We start from the raw sequence: 21,902 nt of genomic DNA, 5'->3' as shown, positions 1-21,902 counted from the left end.
TGGGCCAACCTGGTACTGAGGCGAAGGGACGCAGTCCTCACTTTTGCGTAGTGACCAGGTTCGGGCAGGGCTCGAGGTAATCTTTGGGTTCTACATTAAAGGTCCGGACCGGGGTAGTAAGCTAGTTCCCCCCTCCCCCTCCCTCTTCCCCAGAAAGATAGTGGACGATGCGGTGAAACAACGGCGCACCTGGAGACAGTGACCACTTGCTACACCAGGCAGTCTCGAAGGCGGTTGGGCAGCCTCAAGCAGCTAAGCCCAAGAGTTTGGCTAGCGCTTCCTCTGTGGCTAAGATGACGGTCTCGTCGAAGCCGAGAGGAAAGACTGCCTTCGACATCTTCTGCAAGGAGTGTTCATCACCGGCCCTCCTCCTCCTGAGGAGGAGTCGGGAAGAAGTCGAAGAGAGGAAAATGATAGGGACGGCGTTCCTCCTCACCTGCTGCCGGAAGTTGGGGGGTGCCTGGCGAGCCATTGGGCAACTTGGCAGCGCTACGGAGCCGAGACCTGGATAGTGGATGTCCTTCGGGAGGGATATCTACTACCCTTCGAGTCGCGATCACCCCTCACCTCCAACCCGGTCCATCTTCAGACATACGTTCCCGGTTCGGCCAGGGACGTGGAGCTTTGGCAAGAAGTGGAAGCCATGCTGAGCAAAGGAGCTGTGGAGATAATATGGGATCAGTTGCCGGGCTTCGACAGTCGACTTTTCCTGGTGAATTCCTCGGGGGGCTGGCACCCGGTGATAGATCTCTCTCCCTTGAACCGATTCGTTCGCCAGACTCGCTTCACGTTGGAAATGACACCTTCAGTGCTCGAATCCATCAAGGAGAACGCTTTCATGCTTTCTGTGGACTTGAAGGATGCGTATTTCCAGATACCCATCCATCAATCCTCCAGGAAGTACCTCCGCTTCGTCCTCGACGGGGTGGAGTACCAATTTAAGGCACTTTGTTTCGGTCTCTCAACCGCTTCACAGGTGTTCACGCGAGAGTTTACTCTGGTGTCAGCTTGGGCCCATTTGGTACGGATACGTCTCCTGAGGTATCTCGACGATTGGTGGGTCCTGGCGAGCTCCCGCTTGCAGTTGCTACAGGACAGGGATCGACTCCTCGAATTCTGCTGCGATCTGGGGATCGTAGTAAATTTCGAGAAGTCAGATCTCGAGCCCAAGCAGAGGATGAAGTACCTGGGCATGCTGATCGATATGGTAGCAGGGCGAGTCTTCCCCGCAGACTCGCGGACCAGCAGGTTCATGGAGGCAGCCGGACTGTTCCTGTCCCTACAAGAGCAGCCATCTCAGCAGTGACAAGTCGTGATCAGCCACCTGTCGTCTCTCGAGAAGTTAGTCCCTCATGGGCGTCTTCACCTGCGGTCTCTTCAGTGGAGACTAAAGGAGAGTTGGTCACAGGCAAAGGACCCGCCGTTCATCTCTCACGGAAGAGGTGAGGCAGGACCTAGCCTGGTGGCTGGCTGACGGGAACCTCGTAAGAGGAGTACCTCTTCGCACTCCACCCCCCCGGAGATATTGCTGTTTTCAGATGCGTCGACCGAGGTATGGGGCGCACACCTGGAGGAGTTGCTGGCTGCGGATGTGTGGGATCATCACGACAAGCACCTTCACATCAACGTCCTGGAGCTCAAGGCGGCGTTTCTCGCTCTCCAAGAATTCCAGGATCGTCTGATGGGACACTCAGTGGTGTTGATGAGCGACAACACCACAGTAGTGGCATATGTCAACAAACGGGGGCCTAGAGTCCCTACTGTTGCACCAGTTGACGTTGCAGGTGCACGAGTGGGACGTGGCTCACTCGGTAGAGCTGTCAGCTCGCTACATTCCAGGCAAGAGGAACATAGTGGCAGACAAGCTCAGCCATCAGAATCAGGTCATAGGAACCGAATGGTCCCTTCACCCAGACGTGGCGGAAAGGCTCTTCAACCTGTGGGGGCGTCCAGTCGTGGATCTGTTTGCCACCCGGCACAACAGAAAACTTCAGGTTTTCTACTCAGTTGTGCCGGACCCATGGGCAGCTGCAGAGGACGCTCTTCAACATCTGTGGGACAACCTCTTCGTATATGCCTTTTCCCCGTTCTGTCTGATTTGCAAGGTGATCAGCAGGGTGCTGGTCACCACGAATCTTTGGATGATTCTGGTGGCTCTGCTTGCCGAAGCACCAAGAGAGATTCCCCCCTGGCACAACTTCCTGTGCCAGCCACACGTTGAACGGTGCCACCGATCGGTTCGGTCCCTGTCTCTTCACGGTTGGCTGTTATCCACCATCTCTTGCAAGTGAGAGGCTTTTCTCGTCGAGCAGCAACAGAGATGGCTGGGTACCTCAGGCAGTCATCTGCAGCTGTGTACCAGGGTAAGTGGTCTGTCTTCTGTGGTTGGTGTCGTGGACGGAGTCTCTCTCCTCTCAGAGCCACTCTTCAGCAGATAGTGGATTTCCTCGTCTTCCTTCGCCGAGAGAAGCTCCTCTCTGTCTCCGCAGTTAAAGGCTACAGAGCCGCCCTGGCCCTTGTCCTTAAACTGTGGGGAGTGGATATCTCCTCCTCTTTCAAGATCTCACTTCTTATGAAGAGCTTCGAGAGGTCTTGCCCACCCAGGGAACTCAGGCCCAGAGGTGGGATGTGACTCTTGTCCTTAGGAGTTTGACTTGAAGACCCTTCAAGCCACTCTGAGAGTCGTCAGACAGGGATGTGACCCTCAAGACCCTCTTCTTCCTGAGCCTGGCATTGGCGAAGAGAGTAGGGGAATTTTATGGTCTTTCCTTCTATGTAAAGCATACGAGGGGATGGGGATCGGTGACGATCGACTTCGTCCCGGACTTCGTAGCGAAGACTCAGAATCCTTTGGTCCCTGATGACCGGTTCGAGTCATTCACAATCCCCTCCCTGAAGGACTTCACCGTTGATGATGCGGATGAGATGCTGCTTTGTCCTGTGAGGGCGCTATGGCGCTATCTGAAGAGAATTCGGCACCTCGTGCCTTAGTGTTGACGCCTCTTGTTAGCACCGCGGTTACCAAGAAGGTGTCCAAGAACACTCTTTCTTTCTGGCTGCGTGAGGTGATCAGGAGGGCGTATGCTGTGGATAGGAGTGACGACACTCGTACCCCTCATCCCAGAGCCCACAAAGTCAGAGGTATTGGTCCAACCCTTGCTTTCCGCAAGAACTTCTCCCTGGCACAGGTGCTGAAGGCAGGGGTTTGGGCTAACCAGAACACCTTCACATCTTTCTATCTTCAGGATATCGCCCACAGGTCCTTGGACACCTCCTTGGGATCCGTAGGGGCTGCTCAGCAAGTTGTGTAGCTTACCCAGCTCCCGAGTGGACAGAACAGCATCGCGTCCTTGTGTGACTGCATGAATGGATGAGTGAAAGAGAGTGTAACTGGCTTCTCTTCCTCCTCTTTTCTCTCCTCTACCTGTGGGCAGAGGGTTGTGGTCGTCACTACGCTGGACAGGAGACAGATGCAGGTAAGCTATGCAACTGAGCTCCGTCCTATCCCTTTCAGTAGGAATAGGAGTGGTTATCCACCACTCCCCTAACAAGGGGGGAAGTGGATGCCGACAAGAGACAAACCCATGACCTTATTTTGGCTCTTGAAGTAGGAACTAGTTCTTGCTTGCTATTCATAAGAGGCACGCTTGCCTCCCTCTTATGAATTTGGTCCAGAGGTCTGACCACTGATCTTGCGGTGCACACCCCGATCAGCTGGACAGAGGCTAGGATCCCTCCCTCTGCTCTTACGACCAGGGAGGGAACCAAGGTCGGACGAACACCAGTCTGTTCATAAGACTCAGGTTCCACCCACCAATAAGTGAGTCTTCCTATTGTTAAAGGACTGATGGTTTGTATTACGTATCAGAACAAATCACAATTTGTCGAAAATTGTATTTTTCCTAGCTATACAAACCTGAGGTCCTTTACACAGTCCCACCTCATGCCACCCCTCACTCTGTTTCCTGGGCCTAAAGCAAAGTGAAGCTTCACCTCCCCGGGACACCCGACTATCGGACAAGCAGTTAACTACCGAACCACCTTGTTCGAAAGCTTACGATTGGTTCCAGCTGCCGCTGATTACATTCCTATGGTTAAAGGACCTCAGGTTTGTATAGTTAGGAAAAATACAATTTTGTACATGCAACTTCCCCGGCAGATATATACTTAGCTATAGTCTCCGACGTTCCCGACAGAAATTCAAATTTCGCGGCACACGTTACAGGTAGGTCAGGTGATCTACCCTCCCGCTGCTGGGTGGCGGGACTAGGAATCATTCCCATTTTCTAATCAGATTTTCTCTGTCGCCGGTTCCAACAACACCATAGTTGGTTCCTCCTGACCTGATTTTCTTATTTCATTTGCCGTTGATCTTCTGGACAGTATTTTGGTAAAGTTTTGGATCGTTGGTTTGGCATATGCTATTGTGGATTTTTTTTGGATTACGCTTTTGGATTTTTCTTATAATTTCAGACTTTGGTAGTGTATATAGAGTGTGTGTGATGGAAGGATGTAAGGTGAGGCTACCGAAAGGTTCGGTAGACCCTCACACTCTATGCATGAGGTGTCGGGGGAATGAATGTACTATTAATAATCCTTGTACGGAGTGTGAAGGCCTGAGTGAAGAAGGATGGAATTCTCTCTTCTTATTTGAGGAAGCTTGAGAAAGATAGGATTAGGAAGGCTTCGTCTAGAAGTGCCAGTAGGTCTCGTTCTAACGAGCCAGTTGAGGGCACATTAATTCCTGACCCAAACGTAGTTCTAGCATCCTCTCCTACAGTTTCAGCCCCTTCTCCCTTCACCGAACCTGCGGATTCGTCTTTGGAGATGGCTAATATGATAGCCGCTCTTCGCAGGTTGGAGCTGCAAGTGCTTGCTTTACAAAGTAAGAGTGATGTGATCAGTGAGTGCAGTGTTCCCAGTGCAGTGAAGGGGGCGTCTGATCAGCTCCTCAATGCTCCCAGGTCTAGACCTCTTCCAAACTCCCAGGCCCAGTGGAGGAGGAATGTCAAACACCGTGAGGAGGTTGTGGAGAATCCCCACCGATCAGGCGTTCCTTCAGCAGGTTCTGTAGTTTCATCCCAGACTGCCAGGGATCGCCGTAGTAAAGGCATCCTTAAGAAGTGCTTTCCAGAGGAGTCCCCTGTGGACAGGAAGAGAGCCAGGAGAGCCCCAGTCAGTCCTGCTCCTTGTACAGTTCTTCTTTCCTCCTCTAAGCCTCTTTCGCCGCCTTCAGAGGACAATCAGGAGACGACTACCAAACAATTCCTGGTAAACCGGCAGGCAGGAACAACTTTCGTCGCTGATGGGCGCTCTGGTTAGCGACCCTCCCCGCAAAAAGCCGGTTAAGAAGTCTAGGCTCCCTCTTCGCAAGAGGAGTGTATCTCGGGACAGGAGCCCTTCACCAAGAAGCTCCAAGCGCCTCTCCCCTGTCAGACGCTCTCACCCTGATAGGCGCTTTTCGCCTGACAAACGCTCTACACTTGTTAGGCTATCCCCTCCTCTCAAACGATCTTCACAGGAGGGAAGCTCTCCTCACAGACACGCCTCTCCTAGTAGGCCCTTGGCTTCAAGTAGGCCCGCAGCGTCAGCCAAGCTCTCGGCGCCAGCCAGGCACCAGGTGCCAGCCGTGCTCTCGTCCTCCAGCAGGCGCGATTCTCCACGCAGGCGCTCCTCCCCTAGTAGGCTCTCGTCGCCGACCAGGCGCACAGCGCCATCCAGGCAGTCTTCGCCATCCAGGCGCTCTCCTTCCGGCAGCCGCGACTCGCCGGACAGACATTTGGCGCCTTGTAGGCGCTCTTCTGCAGAGAGAAGCAACTCTCCGACCAGACGTCCTTCTCCCGCCAAACTCTCGGCCTCATCTCAACGTGTGTCTCCTTTCAGACGTGCAGAGGAGGTAGTCGCTTCACACAAACGTCCTTCTGTTAACTTAGAAGAAAACTTTGAAGAAGTATCGGAAGAGGAAGTTCCAAGAGTAGCAGCTCTTTCCGACTACAAGACCTTAGCAGCTCTGCTGGTACAGGAGTTTGGCGATGCTCTTAGCCCAGCTGCTCCTCCCTCTCCTCGGTCTCTTTTCTCGAGCACAAAGACTTCGAAGAGCTCCTCCTTCCTCAAAATGCGACCTACCATTTCGATGAAGAAAGCACTGCAATCCATGGGTGATCGGCTTAAGTCTAAGGAAGAGTCAGGCAAAACAGTTTTTTCCTGTCCTCCTTCCAAGCTCTCTGGCAGGCAAGGGATATGGTACGAGACGGGAGAGCCAATGGGGTTGGGACTCCCCTCATCGGCCGAGGCGGACTTCTCTACCTTAGTGGATTCCACAAGAAGGCATTCCCTCCCGACAGCCAAGACAACGTGGGGAATGACGGAACTGGATCACTTCCTCAAGGGACTCTTCAGAGTATTAGAAGTATTTAGCTTTTTAGATTGGTCCCTTGGGGCAGTGGCAAGGAAGACTCTGGATCCAGAGTTTTTGGGACCTGAAGAGCTTAACAGCATTCTGTCCTGCATGGCTAAGGCAGTCAGGGACAGATCGGGGGAGTTGGCCTCTCTCTTTGGGGCTGGTATTTTGAAGAAGAGAGCAGTCTATAGCTCTTTCCTTACCAGATCCGTTTCTCAGGTCCAGAGGGCGTCCTTGCTCTATGTCCCTCTGTCTAACCAGTTGTTCCCGAACAAATTGGTTAAGGATATCTCTCACTCCCTAGCAGAAAATGCTACTCAAGACCTGTTGGCACAGTCTGCAAGGAGGGCTAGACCAGCTGCTTCCTCCATCAGGAAGGAGAAACTTCCTTCTCAAGCGCCCTTTCGAGGGGGCCCTTCACAAAGACCCCCTTCCAGAAGAAGATATCAAGTCCTCCAGACTTCTGTAGGTGCCAGGCTTCTCGAGTTCGCAGAAGCCTGGGCACAGAGAGGAGCGGACAACTGGTCCCTCTCGATCTTAAGAAAAGGATATCTCATCCCCTTCATGGAAAGACCTCCCTTAACTTCAACCACGAGGGAACTTGCAGCCAATTACAAAGACCCCGCTATGCGACAAACCCTTCTTCTGATGGTAGATCAGATGCTGGAGAAGGGAGCCATAGAACCAGTCCAGGATCCCCACACCCAAGGATTCTACAATCACCTGTTCCTCGTGCCGAAAGCCTCGGAGGGGTGGGGGGGGGGGGGTGGAGACTGGTTCGGACGTAATCGCTTTGTAGAGAAGAGGAAGTTCTCCATGGAGACAACCTCTTCGGTTCTTGCTGCTCTCCGTCCGGGAGATTGGATGGTTTCCCTGGACCTTCAGGACGCGTACTTCCATGTACCGATACATCAATCCTCCAGGAAGTACCTAAGATTTATGGTACAAGGAAGGATCTTTCAATTCAGGGCTTTGTGCTTCAGTCTGTCGACGGCTCCACAAGTATTCACGGGGCTTATGAAAAATGTAGCCAGATGGTTGCATCTGGAAGGGGTGACTGGCTTATTCGGGCCAAGTCGGAGACCCAATGTCTGGAGGACATGCATTTGACTTCATGAATGGCCCAGTCCCTTGGACTGATAATCAGCCACGAGAAATTGCAGATGGTCCCCTCCCAGAACATCATATATCTGGGGATTCGAATGGATTCTCAGGGTTTTCTAGCGTCTCCATCCCCGGAAAGAATCGAACGGGGCATAGAGAAGGTGACGACCTTCTTAGAGAGAGAACAAAGCTCCGCGAGGGAGTGGCTGAGTCTGCGGGGGACACTTTCCTCGCTGGAACAGTTCTTCTCTCTACACTTGAGACCCCCTACAATTTTATCGAAAACAGATGTGGGATCAAAGGTCAGGAGACCTTGCGGACTCCTTCCCGATCCTAACAGAGGTGAAAAAGGATCGAGTTGGTGGCTTTCCCCACTCAGGAGAAACAGAGGCTTGTCTCTTTTAAAACCGAACCCGCGCCTAGTGTTGTTCTCAGACGCGTCGGAGTCGGGATGGGGAGCAACACTAGTGGCGAAAGAAGTGTCAGGCACCTGGAAGGGGGACCAGGTGAACTGGCACATCAACAAGGAGGAGTTGTTGGCAGTCTTTCTAGCTCTGAAAAGTTTCAAGCCAGAAGTCAGAGGCTCGGTGGTCCAGATCAATTCGGACAACACCATGGCCCTAGCATACATAAGGAAGCAGGGAGGGACGCATTCCTTCTCCCTGTACGAGACAGCAAGAATCCTGCTACTTTGGGCAGAGGAAAGAAATATTACGCTTCTCACCAGATTAGTTCAGGGGGAGAAGAACGTAAGAGCGGATCTACTGAGCTGGAGAAATCAAGTCCTACCCACAGAATGGACCCTCCATCTAGACGTTTGCCAGATGTTGTGGAACCTTTGGGGCAGACCACACATAGACCTGTTTGCCACAAATTGGAACAAGATACTGGACAACTTTTGCTCTTCCATTTCGGATCCGAGGGCAATAGCAATAGACGCTCTACTTCTGGACTGGGCAGGAGTAGATGCCTATGCGTTTCCCCCATTCAAACTCGTAGGGGAAGTGATGAGAAAGTTCGTCTCCTCAACAGAAACAAAACTTATTCTGGTCGCTCCGTTTTGGAGAGACCTTTTACTTCGAAACTTCTAGGCCATGGTTTCAAGGGATTCTCATTCTTTGCTAAGAATAATGGTTTAAAGAAGCAGATTGCCGAATCCCCTTTAAACCCTACTCTCGCATCCAGCGCTTGTAACTCGCTGACTCTCTTAGCAGTTGTCAGAGCTAAAAGAAACTGAGACTTTCTCGTCAGATCCCTGAAGGACACCTGTTGAGGAGGTTCGAACTTTTTTGATACCAAGAATTTCAAGACTATCTTTAGTAGAACCGATAAGATTAGGGGACTATCAAACAATCTTTAGTGTTTGGTTAAGAATCTTTCACGTCCTTTCTCCAAGAATTTCCTTTCCTTCTTTTTGAGATACCTTATCTCCAAAGCGCATTTGAGGTTCAAGAAGACACTTTTCTTCATAAGAGTCAAACCCCACGAGGTTTGAGCAGTGGCCATTTCATTAGCCTTTAGACACTCATTATCTCAAGGACGTTGAAACAAAACAGGTATTGTCCTACTTACGATGGGATTAGGTTCCAAAAAACCCATTGTTTGTTAGAAAAATTGTATCTCGAATATAGCTTAGCCTACACTAGGTTAATCTGTACCATCTTTACATAAAAGGTAGCCTAGTCTACACTACACAGTATACTTTATACATATGCGGTATAGTAATTATTAATTTCAGCTAATTGTCAAGATTCAATGCATATTGACTTTTTATATTTCAGTTCAAAGAGAAATGGAATAACATTAACAAGAGTTATTCTGACTATGATAATTCAGTACAAAAAGAGAGAGTCAGCTTTGTTCCGACATCGGCATAATTGAGCGATGTCAGGCTGCTGATGGCTACGTAGAATTACAAATGTAACAAATTTGGATCTTTTCCATGAATCTTTTAAAAAGTTATATACATTACTTCACTGTATCCAGTAGTATTGTATGTATGTATTCTCATATTATTGTATTATAAAATACTAACAAAATAGGCAGTTCTTAGCATTTTTATAGGGGTTCTAAGTATGTCATTGAAGTTATATTGTACCTTTCTTATCCTCAGTTTTTAATTATTTATCCTTTACCAGATCTGACCTTGTGAGCCGAGTGAAGTATTGCAACACATTACCGGATATACCATTTGATCCTAAATTTATCAATTATCCATTTGATGACAAAAGGTATGGTATGATATAGTTTTTTATTTAGTACTGTAATTATGTGCTGTGTGGTAAGAAACATGAAAAACCAAATTAATAGAAATTTTTTAGGTGAATATTTCCAGTGAAGGATTTGTAGTTTAAAAAAGGAAATAAAAAAGGAAAGCCAGCATTTCTTTACATTTGCCATTGTATTTCATAAATTTCAATGGTTTTTTTTTTTAGCTCGGTTATTTTAGGTAATGTAAATTAATGTACAGTTAATGGTATAATACAGGCAGTCCCCGGGTTATGACGGGGGTTCCATTCCTGAGACGTGTTGTAACCCGAAAATCGTCATAAGCCGGAACATCACCAAAAATCCTAAGAAAACCTTACTTTTAATGCTTTGGGTTCATTAAAAACTATGTAAACTGTATTCTTATTGCATTTTGCATAAAAAAAAGCTTCAAATATTGATTATTTTGCATTTTTGGTGTCATATTTCTTCTGCCAGATGAGCATTGTAGGCGTCGTAACCCTGGAAATAATTTCTGATGAGTATAATTGAAAAGCGCCTTAACCTCAGAACGTCGTAAGCCGAACCCGTCATAACCCCGGGGACTGCCTGTACAGCATGGTACGTATTATGAAAATAGCTTAATGGGGGTTTGTTAATGCAAACCCATTGATCATAAAATAGCCTGTATAGAGTTCATCTAGGTGTACAAAGCAAAGCATTTCAAAGAAAACTAGTTAAGCATGTATGCATAGCCATCTCCTGATTCCGTATGGATACAAGCAGTCCCCGGTTATCAGCAGTGTTTTTGTTCACAGTGGGGAGCTGATAAGCAAAAACAGCCATTAACCAAAACTTGGTCATCTATGGCGCTTCTGGCACCTAGTTTCAGTTAATAGTGCCTCTGTCAGGTATGTTATGGCGCCATAACTCTATTATTGGCACCTTATGGCACTGATATCCAAAACTCGGTGCATTACAGTACCAATAATCGCTGGTTTTATGGCACTAGACAAGCACCATAAAACTGGATTGCCATTAACTGAGTCTGTCAATAACAGGTAACTGCCTGTATTCTCATTACTTTTATTCTTAATGTGTGCCTCAATAGTGACTAGACATGCAGCAGCAGGTAAGCCCATAATAGATAAATGTTAAGTGGAAATGGAAAAGGCTTTGAATTGGTTGTTTGGAAGCTTGACAGAAAAATTGTTCTAGTGAACTGTTGACAGCATATAAAAGATGGCTTTAAAGCATCAGAAATAGATATGAGCTTAAAAATAAAGAGAATCTGCTGAAGATCTTGGTGCCATAATTGTGGCACTGTTGAAGGAATTTTTTTTAGGACAATGGATGCCTTCGAGAACATTTAATTAAGGCAAGATTGGATTGTTGGGAAGTCCAAGGCAAGTGAAAGGATTTAAGGGATTGGAGAACGGACTCACTTTGGTACTTTGTGGCAATGACAAGGGTCAGTCAGGGATTGCTTACCAGGTCAACAACCCACTTGCCTTCAAAAACTAAATTGTCATTTGGCAACTTGGCTGGTTGCTTAGCTTGCTCCTACTACCCAGTTGGCTGACAACTGTTGCCACCAATTCCTTGTTATTTTTAATTGGACTCCAGCTAGTGCCAGAGAATGTATCCCCATGATAAGACTGAAGGTTCGTTATGAAAAATACAAATATATTAAAAAAAAATTTCATGTTGCTATTTCATACAATGAATGATTTCTCCATTGTTTTATTTCCATAGGCAGGAAATCTTGGAAGAGAAAGATTTGCATTTCAAAGTTATACTGATCATAGACAATGCACCTTCCATGCTGAATCAGTCGGTTTTGGAGATGAAAATGTCTCAGTCTTGTCTTTTACCTTCTAACTTGATGCCCTTGCTGCGTTCTCTTGACCAGTGTATCTGGAAAATAAAAGTAAGTTCACACATCCACTGGCTGTTGGATGACACCTCATGAGCCTTTGATGCCAACTGTAGTCTGGATATGATGCAGAGCTGGAAGTTATTCATCATTGCAGGTGAAATTACACATGTGCATCTGCAATGAATTGAAAGCAGAAATGATCAGGAAAATGTTGGACGCCTTCTTGAAGTGAAGTCATGAATTACAGGTGGCCCTCGGTTAACGATAGGGGTTCCATTCCTGGCCGTCGACATTGAGCGATTTTCAACGCTAAGTGATTTTAAAGCCCACAGCCGCCGCACGCCTTCTTTCGGAATACCAGACCAGATAACAGTGCCCTAGACCAGTCAAATGGTGCCGTAATCCCGCAATGGTGCATTAAGTACAATTATATTTATGCAGTATAGTACTATAGAATTTACTGTACAGTATTACGTACTGTACAGTACATTACAGTATTATAAATACTGTAAAGTGAAAAAAAGCCCAGCTTTAATCCTTTGGGTGTCTAGAGTATGTAAAGATATAATAAGGTTTTATACAGTGTACAGGTAGCTGTAGTGTTCAAGTTATGATAATTCGTCTTATGATAATCCGATTTTATGAGAGACCAAATTACAATAGCCTAACTTTATCCCATCTTCTAGTTACATAAGTTCAAAAACAGCAAAAGAGAATGATGAAAGTATGGTTTTAACGTTATACTCATTGCATAAACGTGTACAGCCATGAACAACCGAACAAGAAAACTTTTTTTCTAAGTAGTACAACCGAATTGGATAACAACATCCGTTTGGATTGTATTTCAATCTTTGCACTATAGTACACTATTACTGTAGTTGTTGTAAATGACATTATGTAGAATAGGACTGAGATATCTTAATGTAATACAGGCGGCCCTCTGTTAGCGGCAGGGGTTCCGTTCCTGGCCGCCGACGCTAAGTGATTTTAGACGCTAAGCAATTTTAAAGCCTACGGCTGCTGCACACCTTTCGAAACTCTAGACCAGTCAAAGGCACCAATCCCACAATGGCGCAATAAGTAAAATTATATTCATGCAGTATAAGATTTATAGAATTTACTGTACAGTACATTATAATATTATAAATACTGTAAAGTGAAAAAAGCCTAGCTTTAATCCTTTGGGTGTCTAGAGTATGTAAAGATATAATAAGGTTTAATAGTGTACAGGTAGCTGTAGTGTTCAAGTTACGATAATTCATCTTACGATAGTCTGATTTTATGAGAGAGCAAATTACAATAGTCTAACTTTATCCATCTTCTAGTTACGTAAGTTCAATAACAGCAAAAGAGAATGATGAAAGTATGGTTTTAACGTTATACTTGTTGCGTGAACGTGTACAGCCATGAACGACTGAACGAAAAACTTATTTTTTTATTTATTTATTTATTTTTTTTAAAACAACCAAATTGGATAACATCCGTTTGGCTTGTATTTCAATCATCGTACTACAGCACACTATTACCGTAGTTGTTATAAATGGCGTTATGTATAGAATAGAACTGAGATATCTTAATGTAGTAACTTTATTCGCTATAGATCAAAGATCAATCGGGAAATATACTGTTAAATATAAACCTAGTTATAACTGAAGCTGAGAAAACTGTTCAAATTGCTAATGACTATTATCGTACATCGGCAACAAGGATAAAACTCCAGTAAACGTATGCCATCAAACACAACCGTAGATAAAATTGAGATAAAATAATTTTAATAAAAAATACTGTGCTTGAAAGAACACAATTTACTGTTGGTTTCACGCCGATATAAGATAAGTAACTTAAACTTCGTATTATAATGATATAAAGGAGAATTGCGAACGGAATCACTTAATTTTTTACGCAATAAACATGCCGCCATTCATGAAAATTCAAAATTTTATATGAAATTACAATTTCTTAAAAATAAATAAAAATTCAAAATTCAACATAAAATAAGTTTCTTGAAAATTTTAGATTGAACAATCTCTCTCTCTCTCTCTCTCTCTCTCTCTCTCTCTCTCTCTCTCTCTCTCTCTCTCTCTCTCTCTCTCTCTCTCTCAAACACATCTGCTTCTCTGTTAATCACTTTTATTAATCATTTTCCTCAAAATCTATTTTAACAATAGAAAAAATAAGTGATCAAATGCCAAAAGTTAGTCAAAACAAGTAAACCTTGACAAAAAAAAAAAAAAAAAAAAAAAAAAATTCTTCATGTTCAGTAATGATGGATTTAAAGTTGTCAACTACTGCCAAAATGTAAGTTGCTCTTTCCTTTGTCTTTAACTTAAGGACAAGATTTTTAGTTTATAGAAAATAGGTCTTCCTCTTTGACTTCTAGGCAGATGCATATGTGGATGATCAGAATACACTTTGCAAATCTGAATAATACGTATGGCGATGATGATGATGCCGATCATTCATACACACTGCGCTATGTCACAAATTCGTGAGGTGGTACCTTCCATCTTAGCTAATGGCTGAGCAAGAAATCTTTCTCTTGCAATCCCCCCTACCAGCCAACCCCCCCCCCACCACCTAAAATACTTGAAAAGACAATATATTTGATACGTTTGCGGCGCATGACTTGCAGACTATGAATGGTTTCACAGATACAGAAAATCTATTTTTGACAACTAGCAGCCGCATAATAAGGGATTGTTCCTACACAATATACAAACCCTTGGTCCTTTACATAAGGAATTACTTTCGGCGTAATTGGAACTACGGCCATTAAATTCTTGAACAAGGTGGTTAGGCAGTAACTACCGTGTGGCTGGCGGGTAGGCTAGCCTGCCCGGATGTAAACACTCCACTTTGCTTTCGGCTGTCTTTCGATGAAAACATGTTTGTGAGCTCTTGCTGACTGGTCGTTGAACTTTTTTCCCGGTGGGATCTTTCTGGTTTATTTTTGTTTTTAAATAAATATGTATATACGGTGTTTGATATTAATATTAAATTCAATTAATATACAAAACCACTTTTTGTGATAGCCTTTATAGCCACCTTTCTACTTATGTCAAGAGTCGTTCTTTTGCCCTTTAATGATAGGACGAGATATGTATTTAACGTAAGGATGAGACATGCATTTAACATAAGTGTTTTTGATCCTGTAACGAGATATGTATTCATCCGAAAATTACGCTTATGCTTGGGAATTACCGAGAGGAACTTCAGAGGTTTTTCCTTCTTTTGTTTTTATGGTAATTTCTCTTCTCCTTCATCCTTTCACTTACTATCGGATGAAGGTAGAAGAGGGGGCATGTGGTGTTGGTATTTGGGGTATCTCCTCTCATTTCGGAGGGTGGTGCCCTTGGATGCGAGAGGAGTATCCTTATTACTTTAATAATTTTTTGCTTTTTTACAGTGGTGATGGTGTTTACAGCAGTATTGGTTGGATAGCTCTTTGTATTGGTTATCCTAACCTTGGAATAATTGTACTTGTGACTCGTAGCATGTTGTTATACCGATCCTCGAGTGTGTGTACTGATCCCCTGCTGGTAATCATATTCATTTACCACTACTACCTTGGAGTTACGTTACGTCACTGGACGAAGCTTTTGCACTGCCCTGTGATGTTTATCTATTCCTGATGGTAGAAGTCTGGCAGAATTTGGAGGAATCGAAGAGGAGGAGAGCACGTCATGTGTTGTTATCCTTCTCTTCAAGATCATCATACAGGCAGTCCCCGGGTTACGACGGGGGTTCCGTTCTTGAGATGCGTCGTAAGCCGGAACATTGTCAAAAATTCTAAGAAAACCTTACTTTTAATGCTTTGGGTGCATTCAAAACTATGTAAACTGCATTCTTATTGCATTTTTCATCAAAAAAAACTTTAAATATTGATTATTTTGCATTTTTAGTGTCATATTTCATCTGCCAGATCAGCATTTGTAGGCGTCGTAACTCTGGAACATGCGTCTAACCCTGGAACATGTGTCGTAACCCTGGAAATTATTTCTGGTGAATATAATTGAAAAGCGTCGTAACCTCGGAACGTCGTAAGCCGAGACCGTCGTAACCCAGGGACTGCCTGTATTTTCATGTCTCCAGCCCTTCGACTCCTAAGGCTTTGCCGTAGAAGAGAAGGTGGTCTTCCCCCCTAAGAAGTCTCGTCACGGGACTTCTAAGGTCTGTCTTGCTGCGGTGAGACGGGTGGGTCTTCCACTGGTCCTCCTGTTCCTCCGGGAACGGGGCCTGTCTCTCCTTCCTCAGGGAAGAAAAAGATGGGGATCATGGAGGTACAAGCAGTGTCTGGTACCTCCTCTCCTGGCTCCAGAGGTTCCACCTCCGGACCGGGAACTATGGGTGACCGTGCAGCCAAAGTCCAGACTGCTGAGTACGCTCACCGTCAGGACCCAGGCACGGAGCAGAAGGATGGTGAGAGTTGCTCAGGTGACGCTCACCAGACTGGCAATTGCTCACTCAGCGATCGTCTGGTACCCTGGGTTGACATGACGTTCCCACGGGACCGTCCACGCAGAGACTGGTGGAGGCTGCCCATCCAGCCCTCTTGAGAGGTTTCCACCTCGATGAGGACTTGGACAAGTCGGAGGATGGTATCGGCTGTCTCCTGTCAGGTGCACACTCAGCCCCACCCAGACGACGGTCACGTTCGCGCGACCGACCAGTCTCAGTGGTGGCAGACGCTTTGCCTGGCAGGTGATAGTTTCGTAACCCTCCTCGAGGAAGCGTTCTCTCCACTGCTGCTCTGTCAGGTCCTCCTTCCCAGGTTGCGCTGGGGCCTGCTGCTTCGGCAGTCGCCACGCCCCTTCCTGGATGGGAGAACCTTCTGCCCTCCTAAGGAAGTTGGCAAAGAAGATGAGGAAGGGGTCGTTGTCTTTGTCGTCGTCTTCTGCCACCTCTTCCCCTTCAACTTCCAAGGCCCCCCAACTGAGGAAGAAGAAGGTGGCCTCGCCCCACCCTAGGAAGTCTCGCACAGGGACTTCTAAGGGTCTGTCTCGCTCCAGTGAGACAGGTGGTTCTTTCGCTGGTCCTCCCGTTCCTCCGGGAATGGGGCCCGTCTCTCCTTCCTCAGGGAAGAAGACAAGGACCATGGAGGTACCAGCCACCGCTGGTACCTCTGCTCCCGGTTCCAGAGGTTCCACCTCCGGACCGAGAACCATCTCAGCCACTCGCTCACGAGCGTCATTGAGTGTACGGTCACCTATGGGTGACTGTGCAGCCAAGGTCCAGACTGCCGAGTACACTCACTGTCAGGACCCAGGTATGGAGCAGAAGGATGGTAAGAGATGCTCAGGTGACTCTTGCCAGACCGGCGATCGCTCTCGCAGCAATCTTCCGGTGCCCAGGGTTGATGTGACGTTCCCACCGGACCGTTCACGTGGTGAGGCTGGGAAGAGGTCCCCCTGGTCACCAGGTCCAGTCTCGGCTGGACCTGGTACCGTGGCGTGTCGATAGGACGCTGCTCTCCCTCACTGCGTTAGTGGACACTACCAGTCACCTGACTGTCGTTCCCACCGGGACCGGATGGCTCACACGACTGGTAGCAGCTCCCCTGACGCACGAGATCGATGCTACCGTCCTCGGTCCAGCGCTTCTTCGCAAGGAGATCGCTATTCAAGACCTGCAGCTCGATCACCACCCACCTGCAGTCCTCCCAGCCCACTGGTTCTGCTGGTAGGCAGGGTGGGAGCGCTCATAGCAGCTCCCGACGCACGAGACCGACACTACCGTCCTCTGTCCAGCGCTTCTCCGCAAGGAGACTGCTGGTCCAGACCTGCAGCTCAATCACCACCGCGGGTTGGCGATCGCCTGCAGTCCTCCCAGCCTACTGGTTCTGCTGGTAGGCAGGGTAGGAGCGTCAGGTCTCCTTCACCTGTCCCTTCAACCTCCTCGGGCTACACCGTGAGGAACGAGGCGAATGGGAGTGACCGTGATGAATGTGCTTCTTACGGTCCAGCCACGAGCTTGGTTTGGTCTTGGGACTGAACAGTGGTTGGAGGAGATCGTGGGGGCTGGCGAGGACGATGACGCTTTCCTAGACTCACGGAGTGACCATCACTGCTGTTCATGTGACAGTCCCGTTGGACCGCGCATGCAGAGACCAGTGTGGGCTCCCTCTTTGGTCCTCTTGAGAGGTTTCGCCCTTGACGAGGACTGGGAAGTGTCAGAGGACAGTATCTGCTCTCTCCTGTCAGGTGCACGCTCAGCACCACCCAGACGACGGTCACGGTGGCGGCAGATGTTTCGCCTACAGTGCAAGTTTCATAACCCTCCTCGGGAAAACGTTTTCTCCAGACGGTAACGTTTTCCCCAGACGGTAACGTTTTCCCAGACTCTCAGAGCGGCCATCACCACAGTTTGATGGCTGCCCATGACTCGCTTCTCCGGCTGCTAGTTCCGCTGGCAAGGCGAGCGAGTGTGTCCAGTCTTCCTCCCCCATTCCCTCTCTTGCTATGGCTACGCCGGGAGGGGCGACGTGAATGGGAGGGATCCTGCAGAGCACTCTCCGTAGGATTCCGCGTTGAAGACTGCGTTCCTGGAGGGATCTTCAGGTCTTACTGGACGTAAGTCCCCGTCGTTGAGGAAGGATCTTGCCCATTCCTCCTCAATTTCTACGGGAATCGGGAGGACCACCACCCGATAATCGTCTGACAAAATGCAGGGGGGGGGGGGGTTTGGCTGAGCGCTTAAAATTCTTCAGAATTTCTAGCACTCTCTGAGTGTTTTTGTCTTCTACGATTTGCAAACACTTGGGCGAGACCACGGTCCATAGTGGGCGAGACGAGAATTCCTGATAATTGTTACTACAATAATCGGGAATCTCACTGAATGCTCGAATTCCTTGGAATTTCTGGCATCTCAGGAGTGTTTTGGTTTTCCTGTCATTTACAAACACACTGTTAAGACAGACATTCCCTGTAATTGTTATTACAAACTGGGGAGTCTCGCTAAGCCATTAATTCCCGAAATTTTTAGTGTTCGAAGGAAGTACTGCTGCTAAGGAAGAATATCTCGATATCTCGGGAGGGGCTGAGCTTGTATGGACCTGACGGTCCATCTCCTCAGTACGTGATCACCCCCGGGATACAGAAGTAAGGGCAATAACAGATCATCCTCTGTTTTTTTTACTTTTTCCCTATACTTCTTGGTTTTACCAGAATGAAAGAAGGAAGTAAGAGGAATTCGGTGGAGTTTACTCCTTGGAATTCAAACCCGAGAGACTGTTTTTGGTTCAATCCTAGGATCTTACCGAGCATACGTCAATCTGTTCAGGATGGATAGCACCAAGAGTGCTACTTTTTTTGGGAACATCCAGTTCGGCTTGAACTAATCGTCCTCGGTATCCTGTTATCACTGTAGAAGTCTTCCTTCAGGAAACTTCACCTTCACTGTCTTCATTAGAGAATGAAGGAGGTCTGCTTCCAGTTCTTATTCTTGTTCCTCGAATGGAAGAGAATTTAGGCTGGAAGTCTTGTACAGGAACCTACAAATATACTACGTATATTTCTCTCGCGACATGCTTCTGTTATCAGTTGAATTGTCTGAGTAGTAGGCACATAACTGTAGTTAACTCTATGGGTATGTGACTGAGACGAATAGTATCTTCTCTTAATTGAACTACAACTTGGGACTGCCTTGCAAGCCTCCCAAGAGTTTCTGGTTTTGATTTTGAGATACTTGTGGTATTGTTTACAACAACACCACAGCATTTGCATTCACCAAAAAGGATGGTTTTCTTACCTCCCGTTTCGGTTAAAATGCAAATGCTCGACTGTATTTTTTCTTGCGCTCGATGTTCTAGCGGAACGCATTCCTTCATGGAATGGATTACCTGGCAACTCAGGATGACAAGTTAGCGAGAGCCAGCGGTGTACGGTGCTGCCTGCCTCAGCCAGTACAGCTGGCTCTCCGAGATAATTCGGTCGGCTATTGTCTCTCATCCTCAGTGATGATTGACTACCAAATCGAATCTCTACCCGGTAGTCACAGACTTAGGTCTCTGGTTGGCTGGAATTCTCGCATACGTGTATGACCATCTCCTGCATCGCCTTTTGCCGTTGTGAGAATTTTCAGATAGAGATATCTCACTAGACTCGTTATCATCTTTCTGTTTACCTCACGGTAACAGAAGTCTGTAGCCTAGTCTTCCACTTCATCGCACATGCCGCTGCAATGACGCAGAATGATTTCTTCAGACAATCTGAGTTTGTTTTCTAAATGCATCTCATAATTCGTAGGTGTGCAATTATTCTTTGTTCACCTTGAATTGTAGATGAATAACGGAAGACGTCGCCTGTTCCCTGCCCTGCCAGCTCTACTTCCAAAGTAAATAGAAATGTCCTCCCTGATCCAGCCCATGAGAAGCGGTTCTTCATGCAGTACAATCCCTGTGTTTTCATTACTGAAAGACGCTCCGCTTTCATTGCAAACTCCGACTTCTCACCGAACAGCAATGGAATAGCGGTTAGGCGTTTTCAATCCTCTGTAAAACAACAGGAATAAAGCCGTTTTCACTGGTTGTGTCATCGACGGGACTTTTTACGTTCAGAATCTTGAGAGTTAACTTCTCTCGATTCAGCTGTGAAGACATAGGTCTGTATTCACCTTAGTCTTTCACTGGCATATAGTATTGTTTCTCCTTAGTTGAGATTCAACTACTATGAGAACTTCTGTCTTGCCATCAGGGACCTCGGTCTCTAGAAAGCAATTGACTTTCGTCTGATGGGTGCATCCCTTGAGAGAATCATCATCTTGTCTCCCAACATCGGTGGCGAACAAGATAGACGATTTGTATGGTTTCTCGGCATAACCCTTCAAAAGGCGAGTGTCGTGTGACCGTCTCAGATGCATGACTGCTCGCCATACTGAGCGCAGTCAGTTGACAGCTGTTGAAGAGTCCAAGATCATCATGAGCTACGCTGTGGACTTTTTATTGGTTGATCCAGATCAGTCATTACTTTGTCTTATTGGCATGCTCGTGTACGCACAAGGATCGACACCTACCATGGAGTGTCGATGTCTATCCGCTGCGGACTGCCATTGCAGTCTGATGACATGTCTTTCTTCGAGTATTACAAGACTGTGAGAGACTTCTCTGTAGTTAGATAGTCTAGTGGATGGGTACTTGTCATCACTTCGAAGAATATGTCGAACAGGAAGATAGGTAAGGTCATTGCAACCATATTTATCTTTCCCTTCAGGCCTACCCACAGGTCATTGGAACCTCATTTCCTTGGACCAGTTGTTGATGCTTGCAGGTTGTGTTTGCTTACCCAGCTCCTTCAAGAGGATAAGTTGCATCTCACCTATGGTGTGCAGTTCTAGAGGTAAGAAGGATGCGAGAGTGACTGGCCTCTCCACCTTCCCCACCCACTCCTTTTCCTTCGGGTCGAGGATAGGACTCGAACTTACACTGGCTGGTCAGGCAATTGATGCGGAAAGTTTGCACATAAAGCATCCTTTTTACGTTTCTTATCAGAATCATAGAAGCAATCCCACTCCTTCCTCTAGCAAGGGGAGGAAGGAGACTGACAATATAAAGCAAACCCTTCCCAGAACTTTGCATTAATGCCTCCGACTCGAAATATTCTTCACAGCCCATTTTTGGATGAGTCATGATTCCTCACTCATTTTGAAAAGGCCCAGAAGTCTGACTCTTGATCATGCAGCTCCTATACTCCGATCAAGTTGTCAGAGGCAGGGCACTCCTCGCTCTTACGACCAGGAGAAGTAGCCTAGGTTCGTAGAACTCCAGTCAATTCTAGAGGTTCGCTCATATTCCTCCCACCAATCAGTGAGTCTTCCTTATGTAAAGGACTGAGGGTTTGCATATCATATAGGAACAAATCAGAATTTTTTGGAAGTAAATTGTATTTTTCCTAACTATACAAACCTGAGGTCCTTTACATACATGCCCACCTTATGCCACCCCTCAATGTGAACCTGGGCCAAAAGGCAAAGTGGAGTGTTTACATCCAGGCAGACTAGCCTACCCGCCTGCTACACGGTAGTTACTCCCTAACCACCTTGTTCAAGAATTTAACGGCCGTAATTCCACCTACGCCGAAAGTAATTCCTTATGTAAAGGACCACAGGTTTGTATAGTTAGGAGAAATACAATTTACTTCCAAAAATTGTGATATCGCACAATCCGATCATGCATATTTTGGGACCGGACTGTAGATAGGATTAGAGCCATGTTATGATGGAATGACAGGCATTACATTTTTTTTCTCTCTTTTTTAAATATTAAACAGGTTTTTACTTACTGGTTGATTAATATAAAATCTGTTCTGCAGGTATGTA

The 21,902-nt window shown here is 46.7% G+C and overlaps 1 protein-coding gene across 1 annotated transcript in view; it reads left to right on the top strand.

The window, feature by feature from the left end:
* The window catches only part of LOC135207319 (RNA polymerase II-associated factor 1 homolog), a 178,818-nt gene that overhangs the window by 75,161 nt on the left and 81,755 nt on the right, over positions 1-21,902 (top strand). The window contains exon 2 of the mRNA XM_064239019.1: positions 9,643-9,735. Coding sequence (XP_064095089.1) covers positions 9,643-9,735 — 93 coding nt within the window. The remainder of the gene's footprint in view (positions 1-9,642; positions 9,736-21,902) is intronic.

The sequence above is a fragment of the Macrobrachium nipponense genome, chromosome 11 (genome assembly GCF_015104395.2).
Source record: "Macrobrachium nipponense isolate FS-2020 chromosome 11, ASM1510439v2, whole genome shotgun sequence".
Classification (NCBI taxonomy): domain Eukaryota; kingdom Metazoa; phylum Arthropoda; class Malacostraca; order Decapoda; family Palaemonidae; genus Macrobrachium; species Macrobrachium nipponense.
Note: the sequence above shows the minus strand (reverse complement) of the source record. Positions and strands in the feature narration are given on the sequence as shown.